The sequence below is a fragment of the Pleurodeles waltl genome, chromosome 5, assembly GCF_031143425.1.
Source record: "Pleurodeles waltl isolate 20211129_DDA chromosome 5, aPleWal1.hap1.20221129, whole genome shotgun sequence".
Classification (NCBI taxonomy): Eukaryota; Metazoa; Chordata; class Amphibia; order Caudata; family Salamandridae; genus Pleurodeles; species Pleurodeles waltl.
The window spans coordinates 1329652662-1329673190 of record NC_090444.1 but is presented as its reverse complement, the minus strand read 5'-3'; the positions used below and the strand labels follow the sequence as shown (position 1 = coordinate 1329673190).

General features: G+C 49.1%; 1 protein-coding gene and 1 long non-coding RNA gene across 2 annotated transcripts in view; one reads left to right on the top strand and one right to left on the bottom strand.

Annotated features, from left to right (window-relative positions):
* TBX18 (T-box transcription factor 18) overlaps nucleotides 1–9694 on the bottom strand; it is a 65517-nt gene extending 55823 nt beyond the window's left edge. Inside the window, exons 1-3 of the mRNA XM_069235589.1 lie at nucleotides 8697–9694; nucleotides 5154–5313; nucleotides 142–243 (exon numbers count right to left, since the gene is read on the bottom strand). Of these exons, the coding sequence (XP_069091690.1) occupies nucleotides 142–243; nucleotides 5154–5313; nucleotides 8697–8937 (503 nt within the window). The 5' untranslated portion in view covers nucleotides 8938–9694. The remainder of the gene's footprint in view (nucleotides 1–141; nucleotides 244–5153; nucleotides 5314–8696) is intronic.
* Nucleotides 9695–12490: 2796 nt separating this feature from the next.
* Nucleotides 12491–20529, top strand: part of LOC138297386 (uncharacterized) — a 163187-nt gene continuing 155148 nt past the window's right edge. The window contains exons 1-2 of the long non-coding RNA XR_011204071.1: nucleotides 12491–12573; nucleotides 14900–14969. This is a non-coding gene — a long non-coding RNA (uncharacterized lncRNA). The remainder of the gene's footprint in view (nucleotides 12574–14899; nucleotides 14970–20529) is intronic.

The following is a 20529-nucleotide window of genomic DNA, read 5'->3' as shown; positions in this document are numbered from 1 at the left end:
GCCAGTGCACTATATTATCACCTGCCTGGTACACCCTTGCAAAGAGCTGCAGTTTAAAGAGGAGTTATATCATAAACGAACAATTAAATGGAACGGAGGTGTGTGTGTGTGTGTTGTGGTTTAGAACTCGCCTTCTTTTACCTGTATCTTTTATTGTCAACGGGCACAATGTCCATCGCAATGTAGTATTGTTGGTGTGGATCTAAACCGGAAATCTTCACTCGCATGGCCGGAAACATGCGCCTGGAAACAGAGAAAGAGCTTTATTAGCAAACTGCCGAGCACAGAAAGGCGAGAGGACTGGGCACAGAGAGTTATACACACACTTCAGGGCCTATATGGCTTTATAGAACAACAACCACGCCCTAGGGCGCTATCCTGAGTGAGCACTAAACATGCTTCAGAGCGCTGTACGCAGAGAGCAGTAAACACACCTCAGAATATGAGCGGTATTTATTTATTTGTGCCTTTTTATGTAGCGCGAACATTCCCGAAAGCTCCAGATCGCTTTGCAGTAAAACATAGGTTGTTACGTAAAGACCAAATTTACATAATATATCAATTCGTTACATACACTCGTTCTATAAAGTGCTTTATACTAAAACATAGGTCTTTTCCTAGGTCCAAAATTACAAAGCATCCAAATATTGATAAAGGTCGTCGCATAAGGTCCAAAGTTATAGATTAGGCAGTCATTACATGCAGTTTTTGGAGGATGCTGATGTTAGGAACAGACAGCTTGTCATTTAGTAAGGTTTTAAGAGATGGTGGGGGGAGCTGTTAATCTCAGGACCAGGGTCAGAGGTTAGGTCATAGCAGTGAGAGAGCTCGTGCCCAGTTGAGAAGTAAGCTGAGATGACGTAAACTATGGATCCGAGATCTCCAAATACACCCTAGAGCTCTGTCTGTTGAGAAGACCAAGCAGACTTCAGCCACGATAAGAGACAACCACACCTCAAAACGTTTTCAAGTAAGTACAATGGAGGAGGCCGCAGAGCACATCAAATACACAACAGAGCTGTGGCCAGGGAGGATTCCAAACACACTCCAGATGGCAAAGATCTCCATCTACACACAAGTGATCTGGGAGGAAGAGCACCTCACATAAAATACCGCCGAACTGGTAATATACAGCACCCACAACACCTAGAAGTGCTAAGTGCACCACATATACCACACCGAGAAAAGCGCATAAACCACAGCGAGTAAGGAAGATCCCTGCCAAACACACCACAGAGAGCATTAAATCCCACGAAGAGCTGGGTGCAGAGGAAACGAAACACCCAGCAGAGAGCACCGAACACACCAGGTAGGAATGATGCCATAGAGCAAGCAAACGACAGCGAGCAGGGCCTATTATGCATCCTACAAAGCGAGCAGAGGCACTAAATGCACAGCACGCGGGTGGGCAATGAGCGCGTGAAGTACACCGCGGAGATCTGGCGGCCATACATCACAACGTTCAGACACAGGAAGACATCTCGGTCTACGCTTCCAATATAAATTCACATTTTGCATACATTTGAAGGTGCCGTGTTAAGATTTTATGGCTGAATCCCCTTCCCCCGACTCCCGCCTCCCTCGGATGCTGCAGCTGCATCAGAGGCACATTAAGATCTGCCTTCCTTATGAGTGACCTCGTCACCCCGTGGTGGCTGCACTTTACTTTTTATTAAACTAGGCAGCCAGTGAATGCGTGTATGTCATGTGAAGGCATTATTAAGGCCTGAAGCGCCCTGCAGTCTGTGAACAGCGTCAGGATCCCCCGGAGGGGACTCCGCGGAGAGCGGTGTGCCATCATTGTTAGCAGTCGATATCTTGGCTTGCCAGATTTATATTTAGACGCATGCTCGAATTTATTCATTTTAGAAACGAAGCAAGCTGCTGCAGACTACACTGTAATCCTTTTAGACATGGAGTGGCACGTTTTTAAAGGCTGCACCCTGCGGTACTGGACCGCCGAAGAAGTTTGCACCTTGAGTCCTAGCTCACTATAATTAATGTACAAATATGGAAGCAGGCTCCAGGTTCGTCACCGGTTCAAACTATTCCGTGACACACACTTTCTTCAGTCTACGTCGACAGGTTGGGTATGGTTAATATTAAACTCATTGGAAACGGTAAAATGGCGACACTTCCTGCCGGTGCTGCTGAACACAAACTCATCAGGGGCACCCGGGGGAGTCCTGTGGGAGATACTTGTTTGAGTCGTAAAAGGTGACATGTTCCTGCCACCTCCACAGATCCTGTCTCGACCCATCTTCTTCCGCCCACATCCACGCTTGGACCAGCGTTCAGCTTGTGTAACAATACAACTTGTTCAAACGCATCACGTCTCACTTGGCCCCTTCCAAGAGCCCCCATTCTTTAATGGACACTTGGGTCAGAGACTCTCTCGCGGGTTGGCACATTACATATCTTTTCGAAATAATGAACTGTACCGTGTGGTATTTTTGTAGTATCATTAAAGTGAAATTACATATCACAAAAGCTTTGTACTAGAGCAAACTACTCCCGCCCCCCCCCCCCCGGCAAAAAAGAGTAAATCCAACACCTACACATTTCGATACTTCTTTAATGTGTGGGGGTAAGAGGGGGAGTAGGGGTGTTAATAATTTCTATTTTCGAACAGAATTCACACTGTGAGTTTTTCTTACATTTAGAAAAAGTTAATAAAACGCACTTTCTTCCCTTGTCATATATAATTTATAGATTTGTGTTTGAGGCAAATCAGATTTCGAAGATTTGTTTAAATTACACACATCGTAGAACTGAAACAGTTTCTTTCGTATATTAAAAAAGTTATTTATTCGGTGAATTTGTTAATATATCAATGACTCACTTTACTTGCTGTGAATGTCTTCATATTCCGTTTTCTTGGATTTTTCTCCGCGCTAAACTATTTCTGTGATATCAACTATCTTAAACTTAAACTGTTTTCAGTTTTCTGTATTAATCAAGGAACAAACAATGTTCTGTACTGGTTTGTTTACATTTTCTTTTTTCTTCCCTGTTTGCACAAGCATAGGGCTTCTGTTAATTGACCCACACAGGTACCACTATTTCCGAATCCTCGGCAACATAAAACTGACCAATGGCAGCGTGGCCTTCAAAATATGGTGTTCAGAATGTCACATTTTGTGAACACCATATTTTGGTCCCCAATAAAAGTCGCCGCAGAAGGGGAAACAAGAAGCATATGGGATCAATGAAGTTTTTTTTTTTTTTTTTTTAAATTCCTAATACATTTAGCTCTTTGGCCCAGTGCAAGTTTTTGACCCGGTGTGTCCATAGGAAATAAAAAGCGCTCCTTTCAAGGGGAACACTGCGCCTATAGACGGGCATTTAATGAACAGGAAGCTGTGAAACGGCCACATGCCCCTGTCTGCACCCGCCTGAAATGAAAGGCCGACCGGGACATAAATCACGGCAGTTCGGCCCTCATTACTCGGGCAGCCTTACAGGGCTCCTACGGCTGCTCGAGAATAGTCAGAGAGGCGCTCTTTCTAGGCACTCTCTGCAGCGGAGTCTGCTGTAATCGTGCGCACATCACTGGAGAGATAGGGCAAGCGTGCGAGAAGCGCACAGAGAAAGCCAATGTGTGTGTGTCAATGCTTGTGTCGCTGCGCTTCTGCGTGTGTCAGATTGTGTATGTATGTGCTTGAGATTGTGTATTTTAGATTATGTGTGATTTGAAATAACGTCAAAATATGTGTGTGTGTTTGAGAGGAAAATATATTCTTTATATTAGGTTGTGAGTGGGTGTGTGCTCGCACTGAGAGCTCCCACATTTTAGAGGGAGGCAGGGGCAAGGCCCTGAGATGGAGTGAGGCAGCGAGCTCTGCACGTGCAAGAGAACAGGCCTGTTTCACATGCTTTCAATTCCCCTTTCACAACACAGTGCATTCATACCTGGGCAGCTCCTACCGGGGAGTGCCCTGCCTCTAGGAGCTGCTGTGTGCGGGGAAAGGCGTAGTGACTGGGAGCAGGGTGTACGTCCTTAGCGAAAATCCAGATTTAATATCACCTCCGTTTCTTCATCGCTACCCTCACCACAAGCCCTGTTCCTCAGCTAAACAGACGGCCAATTTGTATCCAGACACATGAGCTCTCGCTTCTTCAGCAAGGGAAGGCGGCACAACAGTCACAGATGACAGGTCGTGACCCTCTCAATATGCAGGCCGTGCTGCGCCTCGAGACTGGAGCAGCCCCAGCACATATACACCTTAACAGCGGTGTGCCACCCTTGCCTTTCGTCTCACAGAGCATCTGCGGCGGCGTTGCGCGCGTCCCACGGCAAGCAGCGCAGCTCGGGTTGGGCTCGGCAAGCGGAACCCTTGTTTAAGGCCGGGCCCTGGGCAGAGAACTCTCAGGAACCCTAGGATTTATTACAGTAACCTTCACTGGAGCAGAGGAGCTGGGACATTAACCATATCAAAGCAATGTTTGCGCACATGGACGCGGGCTTGTGCTCGGTGCATCGCGTGTGAGTTTTCTACCTGTGCTGTAGCTTCCCTCGATAAAGTGATCTGCGCTGCTGGTGCGCGCCCGCCTCGCCTAGAAATGTACACATTAACAGAGCTGGCAGTGATGTGAGCTGTTCAGGGGCACATATATGACCTTCATCTCCATGACATTTACACCGCACGAACAGTCCTAAAAGCATTGAAAGCCAATACCTACTATAGGGGTCACCATTTCACCATAATACCCAGATGTGTGTGCCGGCAGAGAGAGTGGTGGGAGGCAAGGGTTCGTCCTCAAGGGAAAGCTGGGAAGAACTCTGCTCTATGGGGCTTCAAACACGACACACCCCCGACCCCAAAAAGCCCCTTTCTGTGTAGCCACTCTGCACCAATCACACCTCCACTGGTTTCATATCACAAAAACAAGGAAGGCCGGCCTAGCTCACCTTGTATGCCGATTATGGATCGTATATCTCCAGTGGTGTATATGTGTGGTTTCATACGTGCACCATCGTTTCATCCTTAAAGACGTGGTAGCTTGTGCTGCGCTCGAGATTCCGCGACTCCACAGGCACTTGATAGTAAATGGTGCAAGCTGTGTGTGCCCTGGGAGCCCGTGTGCGCTGCGAGTGTTGGCAGCTGCGCTAGTTTCGCGCCTAGCAGTGCTTGCGCCCGTCTCTCGCTCACCTGCCGGCCTTGGTGATGATCATCTCGGTGCCGATCTCGTGGAAGCGCTTCCAGAGCTCCGCGCCCTGCAGGTCCACTCGGGCCAGCAGCGCCTGTGGGGGCGGGGGCGGCAGGGGCCCAGAGTCCGCGGAGTCAGACAGAGGTCCTTCCTCAGAGCCAGCTGGAAGTACAGGGAACAAGGGTTAGCAGGCTGAAGCAGCGTTCAGTGCCACAAACAGCCTCCCACGCATGCACTTACACACCATCAGGACTTTCATACAAAAAGCGGAAACGCAACTCTACTTCTTATAGTAGCGTGAATTTACTGTCAGAATTGTGTCTACTTTTGTGACTGTCTGGTTTTATTATTGCCAGAATAACGGGCAGTGCTAAAGAAATTGTGTTCTTTGTAGAAACCTTCGGCGTATTAATTTAGGGTCACTTGTGAGCGGCTTTACTTTAATGTTCCCGAAACTGTTAGGTAGGAAACAGAGCGGGAGGTGTAAATAAAACCAATGTAAAGGTAAAGTGAAGCTCTGACCCGCATCTGACTTTCACACAAAATTCTACAGGAGCTTGGAAGATGCGCGCCTCGATGGCACCTCATAACACTAGCGCAGGGTGACTGAGAACACAAGTGTCTAGGTCATTAGGCAGCATCGATTGCTTAAAATTGATTTTAAGTGTGTAGTTCAATCTTTACTCAACCAGTGCTTAGTAAATAAACAGTGCATCAAGTGTGCAAATTAATTTGACTTGAACTTAATCACAACTAAATTGAGAAATTATGTAAACTCTCGGTAGCGTTGCCACAAGGCAGTGTGCCCAATGCAAGAATGAAAAACGTCCTTACGGTCCGCAGGCAAGTAGCAAAAGACAACCATAATTGTTGCGGAATGCACCCCTGACTTCTAGGTTCTAGTGGCACTACACTTGCTGCACTATGCTATGGCCGCGGTACTACATGCTGTTCTTAAAAATAGTCAGCAAACTAAGCTCTGTATTCATTTCTAAACTGGCAGACAACAGACTGGCAGAACCCAGATTCCAGCGCCAAACATCCATTTGTATAACGACAAACGTAGATCAAACAATAAGTACTGGAGCCCGGCCTCTAGAGACGTTTTTACATCTTGTAGAGTAGTGCACAATCGTCCGTCACACTCATTTTCCATCAGTACATAACACTATTTAATGAATATTGAATAATCCGAAGTCGCCGACCTCTTCAATCTCCTGCTCTTTGGATTCACCGTTTTCGATGACAATAGCTTCCAAATCCCTCACTTCGAAATCACTTCTAACGCAATCACGCCCAAATCCAGCAGTTTAGGATAAGCAACTTTGCCTTTTTTGTTATTCCCTTGAATACAACGCGCCTTGAGATTTAGAATGTGTGGGTTGCGTACGGCCACATTATTCCCCGGTGTAAAGGGGAGGGGAGAAGACACTTATCCTTGACCAATCAACTAAAAACAGCAGCAAGAAATGTTGTTACATATTCATTGGCTGCCTACATAGAAATCCTGAGGGTAGGGAATTTACTTTCACTATCACTTCCAGCACCACAGTATTATGGGCGGCTACAGCCTTGCCACAACAGTTTTCTTCTTATTCGGCATGTACACGCTACGTCCATTCAAACCTTTTAAATGAAAAGTTGGCCGGTCTATTCAGTACCAAAATGTTGTAAACAATTGAATCAATAGTTGACATGTTTTATAAGCTTTAAACAAAAACTTTTACTACAACGCCGTGGACAAATGTGCCCAGTGGTAGTTCGTTTTAATGTAAGCTCATTTTGTAGTGGTCCCGTTTCACCGCAGTCAGAGGAGACTTGTGAAAGGCTGGCAGAAAGACATTATTAGCAGGTGACAACAGGGTTCAACCTTCTTTGGAACGCAGCTCATGCGGCCTGTGTCCGCATCACACTCGGGTATTAAAGACAGAGGTGCGCCACCGGCTGTCTCCGAGAACAGAGCCCCTTTATTTCGTATCTTCCAGCTGTGGGGAACAAGGAACAGGCACCTTGAGCTCCGGTACTAGGGATAAAGTAGTTCTTTAATGAGCTGCGGCCTAGCAGTGATTCTCAGAGCTAGCACGTCCCGAGAAAGTAAAGCTCAACTCCCCCAGAGCCAGTAGCCAAGGAGTACGTGCTGGTGAGGGAACATGCATGTGTGTCACCTAGGAGAGCTACACGAGGCGCAGGTTTCTTAGTGAACGGCACACACATGAACTTAAAAGTTCGCGGTGGCACAGTGCTCCAGGCCTCGTTGGTGAGGTGTCAGCGGCAAAGGGATGGGCGCTGTAGCCTCACCCCTATTGGGGAGACAAGGGATGACGGTGCACGCAGCAGTACTACCCCGAGTGGTACCGAAGGTACATGCCCCGGCTGCCTAGTGGAGCCACTGTGAAGGGGTGAGAGTGTACACAAAAGAGACATCCTATCCCGAAGGAGCCAGCGTTGTCTAAGTGTCAGTGTGAAGAAGGGGACACACACACCGCAGGGCTACACCTGTAGGATACGGGAAGTCCCGAACAAGTCAACGCAACCCTGAAGTTCCAGTGTGAGAACAGTTCACACACACGTCTACACCCTTGTACATGCTGTCCTGGATGGTATCAGAGCACACCCCTCCTCCCCCAACCCGCGCCCAAAGGTACCATCGGGAAGATGGGGGGCACACAGCCGTGTTGGGTCGGGCCATAAGTACTTCAAGGCTCAGAAATCGGCACTGACAACTGCACAATTAAATATAGCTTTTATTTATATGTGTGGAGGGGTGGGTTATGCTCCCCCCGGATTTTATGACAAATCTGACATATTCGAACTATTAATACTCGTTGTTTGAAAAAACCTTTAAAGATAGCATTTCGCTACAAACCAGCGCGCAGACGGGAACACTACTTCGCCGTAGCCTATGTATTTGCAGGGCCCTGATGTTTTTGATGTGATTTCGCGCGTGCACATACATACCATTTCTACAGATTCAAACTTCGGCTCCACATAGTCTCCTGCATGCACGTATATGAATTAATACTCTGGCTTACACATAACTTTCTTCCAGAGTCTCTGTCTAATGTAAGGGCGAGCCCGGCTGCCTCAGGAGTTACTGTTGTACGCGGACTGTTAGTTGGTAGTAATTTCTAAAGGCTCTTGATCCAGGGATGTGCTCGGAGGACAGCCAGGCCATGTCTCCGGGGCCCAGGGTCGGTGTGTTTTGTGGCCTCACGGGCCCTGTGTCGGGGCTTAGGGTGTATGTTCTATATGGTAAGGATTGGTCCTGTATCTAAAGGCCCCCTGCTTCTGGTGTGACTGTGTTTTGTGGTCTCATGTTCTGTCTCAGTGGGCAAGTGTCAAAAGTGCTATATGGTACCTATTGCTTCTAGATGTAAAGGACCCTTGCCTTAGACAGTAGTGTTTTGGGAGTTTCCTCGTGGCTTGTCGCGGGTCATTGGTGAATCGCGGGACGGTGGCCTATGCTTCGTGGCTGAGATCCTCTGGAGGTCACTCCGGCTCACCCTGGGGAAGGAGCGCATGCATAAGAGAGACAAGACACTTACGGGAGGGTGCACTCTGCGGCGTCCCGCTTCTCTCCACCTCGGGCGCCACAGAGCCACATGTCTGCGCCTTGTCCTCGGCTGCGACCTCAGGGCGCTGGTCCCCATCCTCTGTCTCTTCCCGCCGGCGTTTCCTCCGTTGCTGCTGCTTCTCAGCTCCGATCAGCGCCTCCACCGAGAAGGCATGCGCCTTGATGCTCATGGTGCAGCCCCCCGCGGCCGCCGCCCGCCGCTTCTCCGCCATAGAATCCCTGTCTTGGGAGTGCTCGGAGTAGTATGGCACAACTCAGGGTTCAGCGGTCAAACCCGGTACACTCCCAGGGCCTCAGAGCCTAGACCCTGCACACTCGAGCGATAGAGGTGTTCACCGTGCCCTTTGGGGATCCCGCTGAGACACCAAGATGTGCACACTCAGTGAACACTCAGGGGATGCCAGCCCAGGCCCCCTCCGGCCTTAGCTCAGACACTAACCCGAGCACCCTCCGTAGCCCGGTATAACTGCTGTCCTCTGCACCCAAGAGAGGCGGGGGTGGCTGCACTCTGAAGAGAGCCCGGGGTCTCGCCGTGATTGGCACTCGGCAGATTGTGCTCTCTCACACAGCACCTGCTCCTGGTGAGATGCCGGCACACGACTTCCACAGGCTCACACTTCTCCCACGGATAACCTTGCAGGGAGGGGCACCGGTGCTTAACTTTTACTGAAAGCTCAAAGCTTCCAACTACAAGCTACTCATACCCACTCAGCCCGGCCTTCCCAGGGTGTGCTGGGGGATCGTCGTGTCCTCTTGTGCAGCTGAAAGCTGAGTCCCCCCGCCCCAGCCTGTGCCCCAGCTTCCTTGCTGCCTCGGCTGCACCCCGAGTCGCCCCGGGCTCCAGCCTCACTGTGCACCTCCGTCCTGCCAGGCTCAAGTGGACGCTGCTGTGGTGCCTTCCTCGGCCGGGCAGGGTGTCGGGACCGCTCGGCGAACTCTTCTCTCAGCTCCTCTCAGCCCTCCACCCCCAGCACCGCCCGCCCTGCAGATACAGTAATAGCTCGGAGGGCGGGGCACGCCGGTTCTGCCAATCACCGGTCCGTAACCAATCAGAGCCCGGCACTGGACCCCTCTGTGTGTGGCAGTGAGGAGAGTACCACGGCCAGGGGGCACGAGTGCCCGGGACAGACCATGCCCCACCCAGGGTTGGGCGTGCTCATTGGCTGAAGTGCAAGGTGATCAAGCGCCTCTGTGACGTTGTATATAAAGGTTATTGGTCGCAGGCGCTTTATCAAAACGCACGAATAAAAAACGTAGCGCAGTTACACCTCCTACCCTCGGCTTCACCTGCCTCTGATAGTGAGTGACAACCGGCGCAAATGCAGGGAACAGAATTTGGGACCTTGTCACTGCTTTCTAAATTAATAAAAATGGAGCGTGTTTGCAAGATGTAGTCAAATGTGGAGGAAGGAAGCACAGGGTGAAAACCCAAGAAAACAATGCATTGTATTATAGTGTTTATAAATCATTTACTATCCCTGGCTGGAGCGCTTACCCACTCGACAAATCGTTGGGTGCTGAGGTTTGTGAGTGGTTTTCTCCTGCGCCCTCTGAAGGATGTAAGGACACAATTTGCGGAACCCCCTGCAGAGACAGGAGAAGCATCGAAAACAATTATATCAGCATGTTAAGGGTTTTCCATCCATGTTACATGTGGCTCATAATCCGTTTAAACAGTTCTGCACTGGGAGTCTGGGTGCACCCGAAGACAGCAGGCCACATCCTCAAGACTCTAGGTCGCCTTCTTCTCTGGACGTTTTTAATTTGGAGATCACAGGACCAGGGCCAGCGAGCTCATGAGCGGGTGACTGAGACAATGGTATAAGGCTGGAGCGGCAAACACAGTATCTCGGTGCTGATTATATGATATAAATATTGCAATTATTTGAAGATCCGACATAATTTCACACGTAATACTAAATCGCCATGATAATCGCAGATACCAATTCACGCGTACAAACGTACAAATAGTGCGCGGGTATTTGTGTCTTCTATTGTACAAGTGTCTTTGATTCACGAGTGCAGCCCTGTAGCCAATATACATCCACGGATCTGTACTGTCGGTCTTTGAGTGTTTGTGTGTGCCTGGCCACACGGCACTATGTTTATTTGTTTTCAACGGTGCAGCCAGAAATATGTTTTATTTATGTTTGTATGTATCACGCGGAAACAATGCAGGTTTTACGAATTCCAATTCTTTTAAGACTCTTTAATTCTGAGCTGCCTCACTCACTCGTTTTTGTGACTTCAGTGGGTGAACATGAAGCTTTTGTTGGGACACTTTAAACTGCGAGCCAAAGGGGCGTTCCATCGATGTAAAATCACGCGCTCTCTTTCCCTAAATAGTTTACCCATAAAATCTGATCACAAAAGCTTTTGAAACGATTTGTTCAACGTCCCTTTTTGTATTTTTTCAGAGTGTAAAGGAAGCCTCAGCCTGAAATTGTTTGCGTTATAATTTCTATAGTGCATCGACTCAGAGAAGGCTGAAGACATCGAATAAACGCAGCCGCCTTCACTGGTGTCAGGCTACAGTCTTTCTGAACCTTACATGGATTTCTCTTTTTTCTTTCCCACGAGGCGCTTCGGTCGATGCTTCAATGCGCTATGGATGGGCAGCTTCGGTAAAGGCCGGTCGTCGTCAGTTACTAATTCCCGCTTTCCTTCATTGTCCTAGGTGCAGAGACAAACCCGCGCCCTGTACACACCCTCCCTAAACAACGTTGTGACTCCAGCCCCCCGAAATGTTCGGGCAGCCTTCATCAGCAACATTTGTTTTCATTTTTTTTGTATACTCCATTTCATTTCTATATTATTTCCTAAAAATACTTCGTTTGTTATCCTACAGCCCGACGGGACAAACAGGTTTGTTACAGAGTGAGGGGGCAGCACGTTAACATACACATAGTGTATCGTCAGAGTAACAAAAACATATCTGATAAGCAACATCAACCAAAACAATGCTGCTCCTATTATCGCGAGTTCGTGCTACTAATACGAGTAGTCATAATAACGAATATTGATAGTAAAGTTACTAAGACTAATATTAATAATAATTTTCTTGCATCGGATTTGCTGCCTCTGCCTGACCTGCGCTGGTGACTGCATGCAGGATGCTGCAGCTCGGTGGGAGTTGTGTTTTTTATTGAAATCACGACACTCTAAGTCTGAGACGACCAATAAAGCCAGCCTAAGTCTCAGTCGGTGAATTCACTGCTGAACATTTTTGAAATGACGGCTTTTCATTCCCACATACCACAGAGGAGCTGCACCTAAAACCGAGTTGCCTAAAAGACACCGAGTTCTATGTTTGATTAGGGTATTTACATTTTTTTACGTAGGTATATACAATCCCTTAAAAAATGCCTACATTCTACTAAGTACAAAAACCTTGTCACAGACATTTAAATAAACATTGCATTTAGCTTTTTGCTAACATCTATCCATTCATTCACCGCACTATACACTCCTTTATCTACTGATCTAACATCCATCCTTCTACCTATTCGTCCACCTAAATGGCACTAACCCTTGCCGATGCACAGCCGCCCTCCCATACCCAGTGTCCATCTTCCCATGGCCTTTGCCCTTCTACTCTGCCTGTCCTCGTGTGTCCCCAGTTCTGACAGTCACAAACAGAGACCGTCGTAGCTTGGAGAGTGCTGGGCGGGGGCACCCTGACGAACATGCTCTTGTGGCTGTAGGCGTTGGCACGAGTGTTGTCAGGCAGGGCACCGGAGCCTCAGGTGTGCGGGTGGGTGTTTACGAGTTTCCAGTGAAGAGACGGGTGTGAGAGCCGATGGTCGTCTCTGCCTCCGGAGGTCTGGCGGTATTGCGAGGCCCACAAGGTAGGCTGACATGCGCAGTTAAATACGGTGTGCACTACCCTGTCTGTGAATGTGTGTGTGTCTGTATGAGCATGTCGATGTGCCTCTGCTCGTGAGTGTGTACTAGTGGACATCTCCTCTACCTGGCGTGTGGATTAAATAGGATGTACATTAAAGCTTTTCGTCTTCCTCTTTTGTGTACGTGTTTCCCTGGGCATCTGAGGGTAAAACCTTGTGCATCAGTATTGCCGCGTGTAATTATCTGTCTCTATATCTTACGTGCGTGTCTTTCGGTTTGTGTGTTTACAGATCTGTGTGTGGGGGGAAGGGGGGAGAGTGAAGTGTATACATGTACCTGTTTGTGTTTCTATGGACTTTGTAAATGAATCTGAAGTTAGCAGGTTAGATGTTTTACAAAACAGAGATTTGCAGTATTCTTGAAATTTCCTGGACAGACTCTCCTCAGAGGCGAGCCAGGCAGATAAAAGTGCATAACACGATCTCCGTAAGTATGTACGTTCAGCTACCAGTTAAAAACAGGAGCATTTCATGGATCATACCCTTACGTCTGCTACATTTACTGAAATAATAGAGTTTATAATTATTAGCGATGCAGTATCCCGCATGCATCTGTGAAACACTTCACAAAATGCCCGTGCCTTTAAACAGTGCCTAGGAGTTGCTGTGGGTTTCACATGCAGCGCCTCGAAGAAGCTGTAGGCTTCACACTTGGCGCCGAGAAGGAGGGGTGAGCTTCACATGCACCTCCGAGGAGGTGCTTTGAGTTTCACATGCACTGCATGGGAGATACTGTGATTTTTAAACACAGCACACAGAAGGTGCAGTAAAATTCTCATGATGTCAGACCAGGCAGGAGGCGCTGCGATGCCTGAGACTGGTACTACGGGTGATACCTGTTAAAGTCGTATTCGACCTCAGGCTGGCTCTCAAGACCACCCTGTATGCTCATAACCACTGTAGCGAGAGATATGTGGCACTCTCCCTGCCCCCCTCACAGACATACCGCCACTGCCACACCCAGAGACCCAGAGTACACGTAGTGCTACCACGTCTTTTTATTTGAGCCCTGCGTACATACACGATTTCTCTGTCTCAACCTCTCCACCTCTATACATACCTCTAAATGAATACATCTCTTTCTATTTAGTGTAATTATACATTGAAGTATACCCCACCACCCGTCTCTTCAGAGGCCCTCGGCGAGTCGCCTGTTAAGGTCTTTGCCTCCCTCAAATGTCCCCAGAGGAACCAGCTTCCAGATTTCCTGTGCACGTGGGAGTTGGGCAGAATGGATGGTGGAAGTGTTAGCTACAATGCATGACTTTTGGCCTATGTGACATCACCGGAAGCGAAGGAATGCAGCGTGGTAGGCTCTCGGAAAGAAAAGAAGGTTAAGGGCTCTCTGAGAAACAGCTGTGCTGGAGAAGGCACTGGCAGGTATGGAACTGCCGAAGGAGGGAGCACTGTACGGACGGAAGGAGCACTGTCAGAGAGGTGTCAGGTGGTGGAAACGGAGCTTTGAAAGTTGCACGCTTAACACCGGTCTCAAATTGCAGCCAATCAACGAGTAGGGCGAGTGAGCCGTACTGTCGCACGGATGGTTCACGGGATGGGGGCACCTCTACTTCCGATGAGCATCGCCCCAAGATAGTATTAAAAACATTGTGGCAACATGGTTCCCTTTTAAGCACGTGCTTCTAGTCCTACCTCATGCAATGGATGCCCACAATATGGCATGGTTTACTACCATTATGCTAGCGTCAGCAGTACATCAGAGTGTATCGTAATGCAATGGATTGTACACAAAGCTGACTGCTCGTAAAGTTAGTGAATGCTGCAAAAGTATTTTGATTTTTTCCGTCATTGAACATGGAATTTGCACTTCTAAAATTAAGAGCTCATGTGTAATTGGATTGAGCTCCAGAGCCTGACTATAGGCAGAAAGGGCACACAAATTGTACTCTTCATAGGGAGAGCAACTACTTTCCTCAAAGAGGGCTAGGAGAGACCAGCGGTGGTAGTGGCATTGGTTTCTAGCGTAGCGGCAGGCCTTTTTAACGTGTGACCTTCAGCGGGAAGATGCCTACTCAGACCTCTCCTACTAAAAGAAAGCCCAGCCCCCCTCACCCAGCATGATCTGACTTGATAAGCGCCAAAATGTCAACTTTTCATAATGCTGATTAGTAGGCCTGAGAATGAATGTGGGGCAGAGGCTGTGCTCAAGATGCAAGTGATTTATCTGACCAGGGATAATCGATACACACCGGTGTGTTTGAGAAATCATATATGTGCCAGAGGCAACGCCTAATTGCTGGTTTTCTTGCAGACTGGGACCAAACCTGCAGGGGGGAGATGTAGACTGCCTGGAAGAAGGAATGCTGCCTGCTCAAATTAAGGTATTGTTGCACTGCATCCTCTAGAAGACAGACTCCTTTTAGGAGTCACCAGTCCAGCTGCCAAGTGATGAAGAAGCTGTACAAATGAAATTGGTCCTGCAAACTTCTGTAAGTGCTGCCCGAATCTGCCTAGATGGAAGAAACCAATTTATTGAGGAAGGGGTTGATGGTAGTTTGAGGTTTGATAGCCACCCAATGAGGCATTGTCATAAGCCAACTTTGAATTTATGAGTGTCCCCACAATCATTTCATGGTTTTTCTTTTGGCAATAAAATGCATGGAATGTTTTAACAGTCTAAGAAAAAAAATAGCCTGAGCACTCTGAATATGTGCATTCCGGTTTAACTGTGCATCCCAAATCACACTTTTTTGCCTGCTTGGTAAATGATTTCGCTTTGTCAAGGAGCTCACGGGGCTTAGCATGACCCAGCGCTCTCAGTGTAAGGCTTCGCCCAACAGGAACACTTTTGTTTTTGTTCAATTACAATTCAGCCGACTGTTTCTCAGCCATGCTGCCCCTTCATCCTGTCCCAATTTCAGGATCCCAAGCTTTTCCTGTGATCCATTGACCGGCACATACAATTGCATGCCTTCAGCTTGGAAATACCATCATAAGTTTCTCTGCTAACGGATTTTCAGATGTAGTAGCATGAACAAATTAAAACGCATGATAGGCAGGAAGAGCACTTGTGATACTCCACACAGCTTGTATGTAACAATAAGACTACTAAAATATTAAGGTAGGAAATATCAGTGTAAGAATATCACATACAAAACATCAACATTTAATGCACGCAGTGTAACTAAACAAAATATTACCAACACAAATGTTTCCATAAAATATCGTGAAACAAAATCAAACATAAACCAAAATATTGCAGATAAAAATATCGTATTGCAAAAAATAATACAAAAATACAAATGATTTCAACAACAAGTCTGTGGTCTATCATAATCGGATCAAACATTTAATAACAGAACAAAATACACTGAATAGACTGCTAAACAGATTAAGAAAGAATAAAATAAAGTTACAAAATAACTACTTCACCTTGAAGAAAATTAAGCAAAGTAAGCAATACATTCCTAATCATATATTCATCATACTATAATTATTTTCCATCATTCTAATCATAACAGACATAGCCTCAAACAGATCAACTTAATAAGAACTGTATATATTAAGGTTTGCTTATAGTTCAGTTCAGTTGAAAGTCCCATAAAGGCTTTAATCCAAAGAATCTAAAAATCTAAAAAAAAGCATCCAGAAAAAAGAGGGTGGGGGGTGCTAGGGTTGGGTGAGGCTGCGGCTCAGCCATGGCCATCTCTGCTCCATTTATTGAACTTTTAGCATGTGCTGAGGTGCCCCCGGCCCCCCTTCTTGCCGCACTCCGGCAGCCTTCTAGAAATTAGCAAGTGAGCCAGCAGCCAGCGAGGACACCTCTCCCTCTGGGGCACCTGCTGCAACAGCACCACCAGTGGAGGCCCAGGGGCGGTGCAGCTGGGATGGTGCCATTTGCCCTTCGCCCCAACGAGCCCAGGTGGGGGCCCCGGGACCACCAGCAGCCTACTGAGGCTGCCAAGAAGCCAGAGGAGAGCGGACCCGTTTGCCTCGGCGGCCTGCCAGAAGGAGGGGGCTCTGGCTGTGTGTTGCACTAATTAAGAGACCCCCCCTAGTGTCTAGTGGGAGAGCTCTACTCTTCTACTAGGCTGCCCTCTGCCTCTCTTCTCCTTTTTTCCTAATTTGCCTCTGTTTCACTCCTTATGTGCTCTTCCTTCCCTGTTCTGTCCCTTTTGCGTTCCTTTTGTCTTTCGCTTTCTACTTTTCACTCTGTCCTCCCCGTTTCTTTCACTCCGCTCTCACTCTCCCCCCTCTCTCTCTCCCCTGCCGCTGCTGCCCCTGCAGCCTCACCCCCCTCTTCTCTTTTGCGCTGCATTCCCGCCGCTGCTGCTCCCGCGGCCAGGCCCCCTTTTTTCACGCCGTTTTACACCCCGCCTCTCACCTGTCCTCTCCTCCCCCCCTCTCTACTTAATGGCGGCCGCTGTGCGGCCACGTCGCTGGTGCGCCAAAGGCACGCCTAAGGCAAGTACATCTGCACCCATCCGCGCCTGGACCGCGCCCAGTGCCAGAACCCCTGGTTCTCGCTCCTCCCACCTTCGACAAACCCACAACGCACCACCACCTGCAGCGGATTCCCCACTGTAGAGGGAACAAGGTCACTGAAGACCAGCTGATCACCACCCTCTCCCGGAACCCACCAATCAACACCACTGACACCGACACAGCTGCCTGCAACCTCAGGCAATGGATCGACAACTGTGCCAACCCTCTCGCCCCGATCAAGAAACCTTCAAACAGACGCACCAACAGAAAAGTCTTCTGGTTCACCGCCGATCTCCAAGAATCCAAGCAAACATGCCAAAGACTCAAAGACTCGAGAAGAAGAGGCACCAAGAACAGACACCGGACAACCACACAGCCTTGAGGAACGCCATCTGCAGACACCACCAACTCATCCGAACTGCCAAAAGAACCTCCTTCAAAGAATGCATCGACAACAACGCACACAGCTATAAGGAGCTCTTCAACATCGTGAAGGAACCCTCCAACCCCGGTTCCAACGTCAACGACATCCCGCCATTGCAAGACCTCTGCAACTCCCTAGCTACCTTCTTCTACTGCAAGACCGCAGACATCCATGACAGCTTCAATACCCAGAACCCCTCATCAACCACCAACACCGCAGACTCACCGCCCCCCCAGCCACACCAACCTCCTGCTCTCCTGGACTCACGTCAATGACGACAAAACCATGAAAATCATTACCACCATCCACTCCGGGCTCACTAACCGACCCCTGCCCTCCCCACATCTTCAACAAAGTGAGCTCCGTCATCGCACCCCAACTACAGAAGATCATCACTAGCTCCTTCCAGACCGCCACCTTCCTGGAGAGCTGGAAACACGCCAAGATCAACACCTTCCTCAAGATACCCAAGGACGACCCAAATGACCTCAAGAATGTCCGGCCCATCTCCCTGCTCCCCTTCCTGGCAAAAGTCATTGAGAAGCTTGTCAATAAACAACTGACCCGCTTCCTTGAGGAGAACAACACTCTGGACTCGTCTCAATCTGGATTCTGCTGCAACCACAGCACCAAAACCTTCCTCATCGCCACCACCGACGACATCAGGACCCTTCTTGACAATGGCGAAACCGTGGCTCTCATCCTCATGGACCTCTTGCCCACCTTCGACACCGTCTGCCACCACACCCTACGCACACGCCTCAATGACGCAGGGATCTGCAACAGAGCCCTGGACTGGATCACCTCCTTCCCCACCCGAAGATCCAAGAGAGTCCGCCTCCCTCCATTCCACTCTGAAGCCACCAAGATCAACTGTGGTGTACCCCAGGGGTCATCACTCAGCCCAACCCTCTTTAACGTTTACATGGCTCCGCTCGCAAACATCATCTGATCACACGTCCTCAACATCGTCTCATACGCCAATGACACCCAACTGATCCTCTCCCTCACCAAAGACCCCACCACCGCCAAAACCAACCTCCACGAAGGAATGAAGGCCATTGCTGAATGGATGAAGAACAGCTGCCTGAACCTGAAGTCTGACAAGACTGAGGTCCTCATCCTCAGCTCCACCCCCTCCACCTGGGATGACTCCTGGTGGCCTGCCACACTGGGAACCGCAACGACACCCACCGACCATGCACGCAACTTTTGGTTTATTCTGGACGCATCGCTATCAATGACCCAGCAAGTCAATGCCGTCTCTTCCTCCTGCTTCAGCACCCTCTGCATGCTTTGGAAGATCTACAATGGATCCCCACTGGAACCAGAAGGATGGTAACCCAAGCCCTTGTTAGCAGCAGACTGGACTACAGCAATGTCCTCTGCTCAGGAACTAGGGCCAAGCTCCATAAATGACTGCAACACTTACAGAATGCCTCCGCACGCATCATCCTGGACATCCCTCGCCACAGCCACATCATAGCCCACCTGAGAGACCTGCACTGGCTCCCCGTCAACAAGAAAAAACACGTTCATGCTCCTCACCCACGCTCACAAAGCACTGCACAACACCGGACCAGAATACCTCAACAGACGACTCTCCTTCTACACCCCGACCTGCCATCTTCGCTCCGCTGACCTTGCCCTCGCCACCGTTCCACGCATCCACAGAACAACTGCCGGGGCAGATCGTTCTCCCACCTCGCCACCAAGACGTGGAACACTCTTTCTATCCACCTGCAACAGACACAGGACCTGCTAACCTTCAGGAGACACCTCAAGTCCTGGCTGTTCAAGCAGTAGCAGCACCCCCATCAGCGCCTTGAGACCCTCACGGGTGAGTTGTGCACTTTACAAATGCTATCATTGTGTGATTGATTGATTGATCACGCACCCTCGCCCTGTGGCTGTTCCAACTGCAATGTCCGTCTTCTGCAGCTTCCTGCCCACCCCTGGACCTCAGAATGGATCACATCTTCCAGGAGATCTCCGTGGTCGGGCACCACCTGGAAGGCATGGACACCAAGATGTCAGATCCTACAGTGGAATCAAGATCAATCTGGACGGACATAGCCCACTTTAGGTTGAGGGGGTGGAGTGCCACCTTTTGACTGTGGAAGAACTCCTCAATTGCATACCAGAACAGGATAAGGAGCTCTGGTATCCGTGCATCAAAATTAGTGACCTGGAGGACAGGAGCGACAAGGACAATGTCTGTTTTTTTTTGTTTCCTGGAGTGTGCTAAGGGCTTGGATGTTCGGAGCTTCCTTAGAGACCTTTTCTCCATGCTAAGAGGTCTGACTTTTTCTCCCCCCTTGGAAATCCAGAGGGCCCAAAGCCTAGGTCCTCCACGCTCAGCTACATCCAAGTGGGCATGCCCCCTGATAACCTGCTTTCTCAGCCACAAACAGGTACAGCAACTCCTGTCCGTGACCCTCTCCCATGACCCCTGTGACTTCTAGGGGGCACGAGATCTGCATTACCACAGACACTTCGCACGAGAGGACAGGAGGAAGGTGTTCTTGGCCCAGTGACCCAGCTACAGAAGCTGGATGTCAAATTTGGATTATTTGAGCCGACACGCATGTGGATCATAAAGGATGACATGTCCAAGGAGTTCCTGGACCTGGAAAACTTACTCTCATTCTTGGAGGGCCTCACAGAACATTGGATAGACATGGCGCCTCTGGCCTCCTCGGTTACACCCACACAGTCGGGCTAACCCCTCCCCTCAACAGGCAGGAGCCAGTAACACAGAGGTGGCCATCACAGGGACAGGCTCCAAGACCTTCAGCTCACTCACAGGAGGTCAAGGACTTGGCCCTCAAGGTGGTGGGTGACATCACTCACGATCGATGTCATGATAAATTCTAATCCCCGCTGAAACCCAGAGCCCCAGAGAACTGAGATGCCTCCCCGCTCGCTCCGACTCTTGCCCCCCTCACTCTGGCCACTTGTCCACAGGACATTCAGCACCCTCTGGACGGATGTCTGAGTACATCCTTGTTGCTTGGCTACCTGCCTCTGGC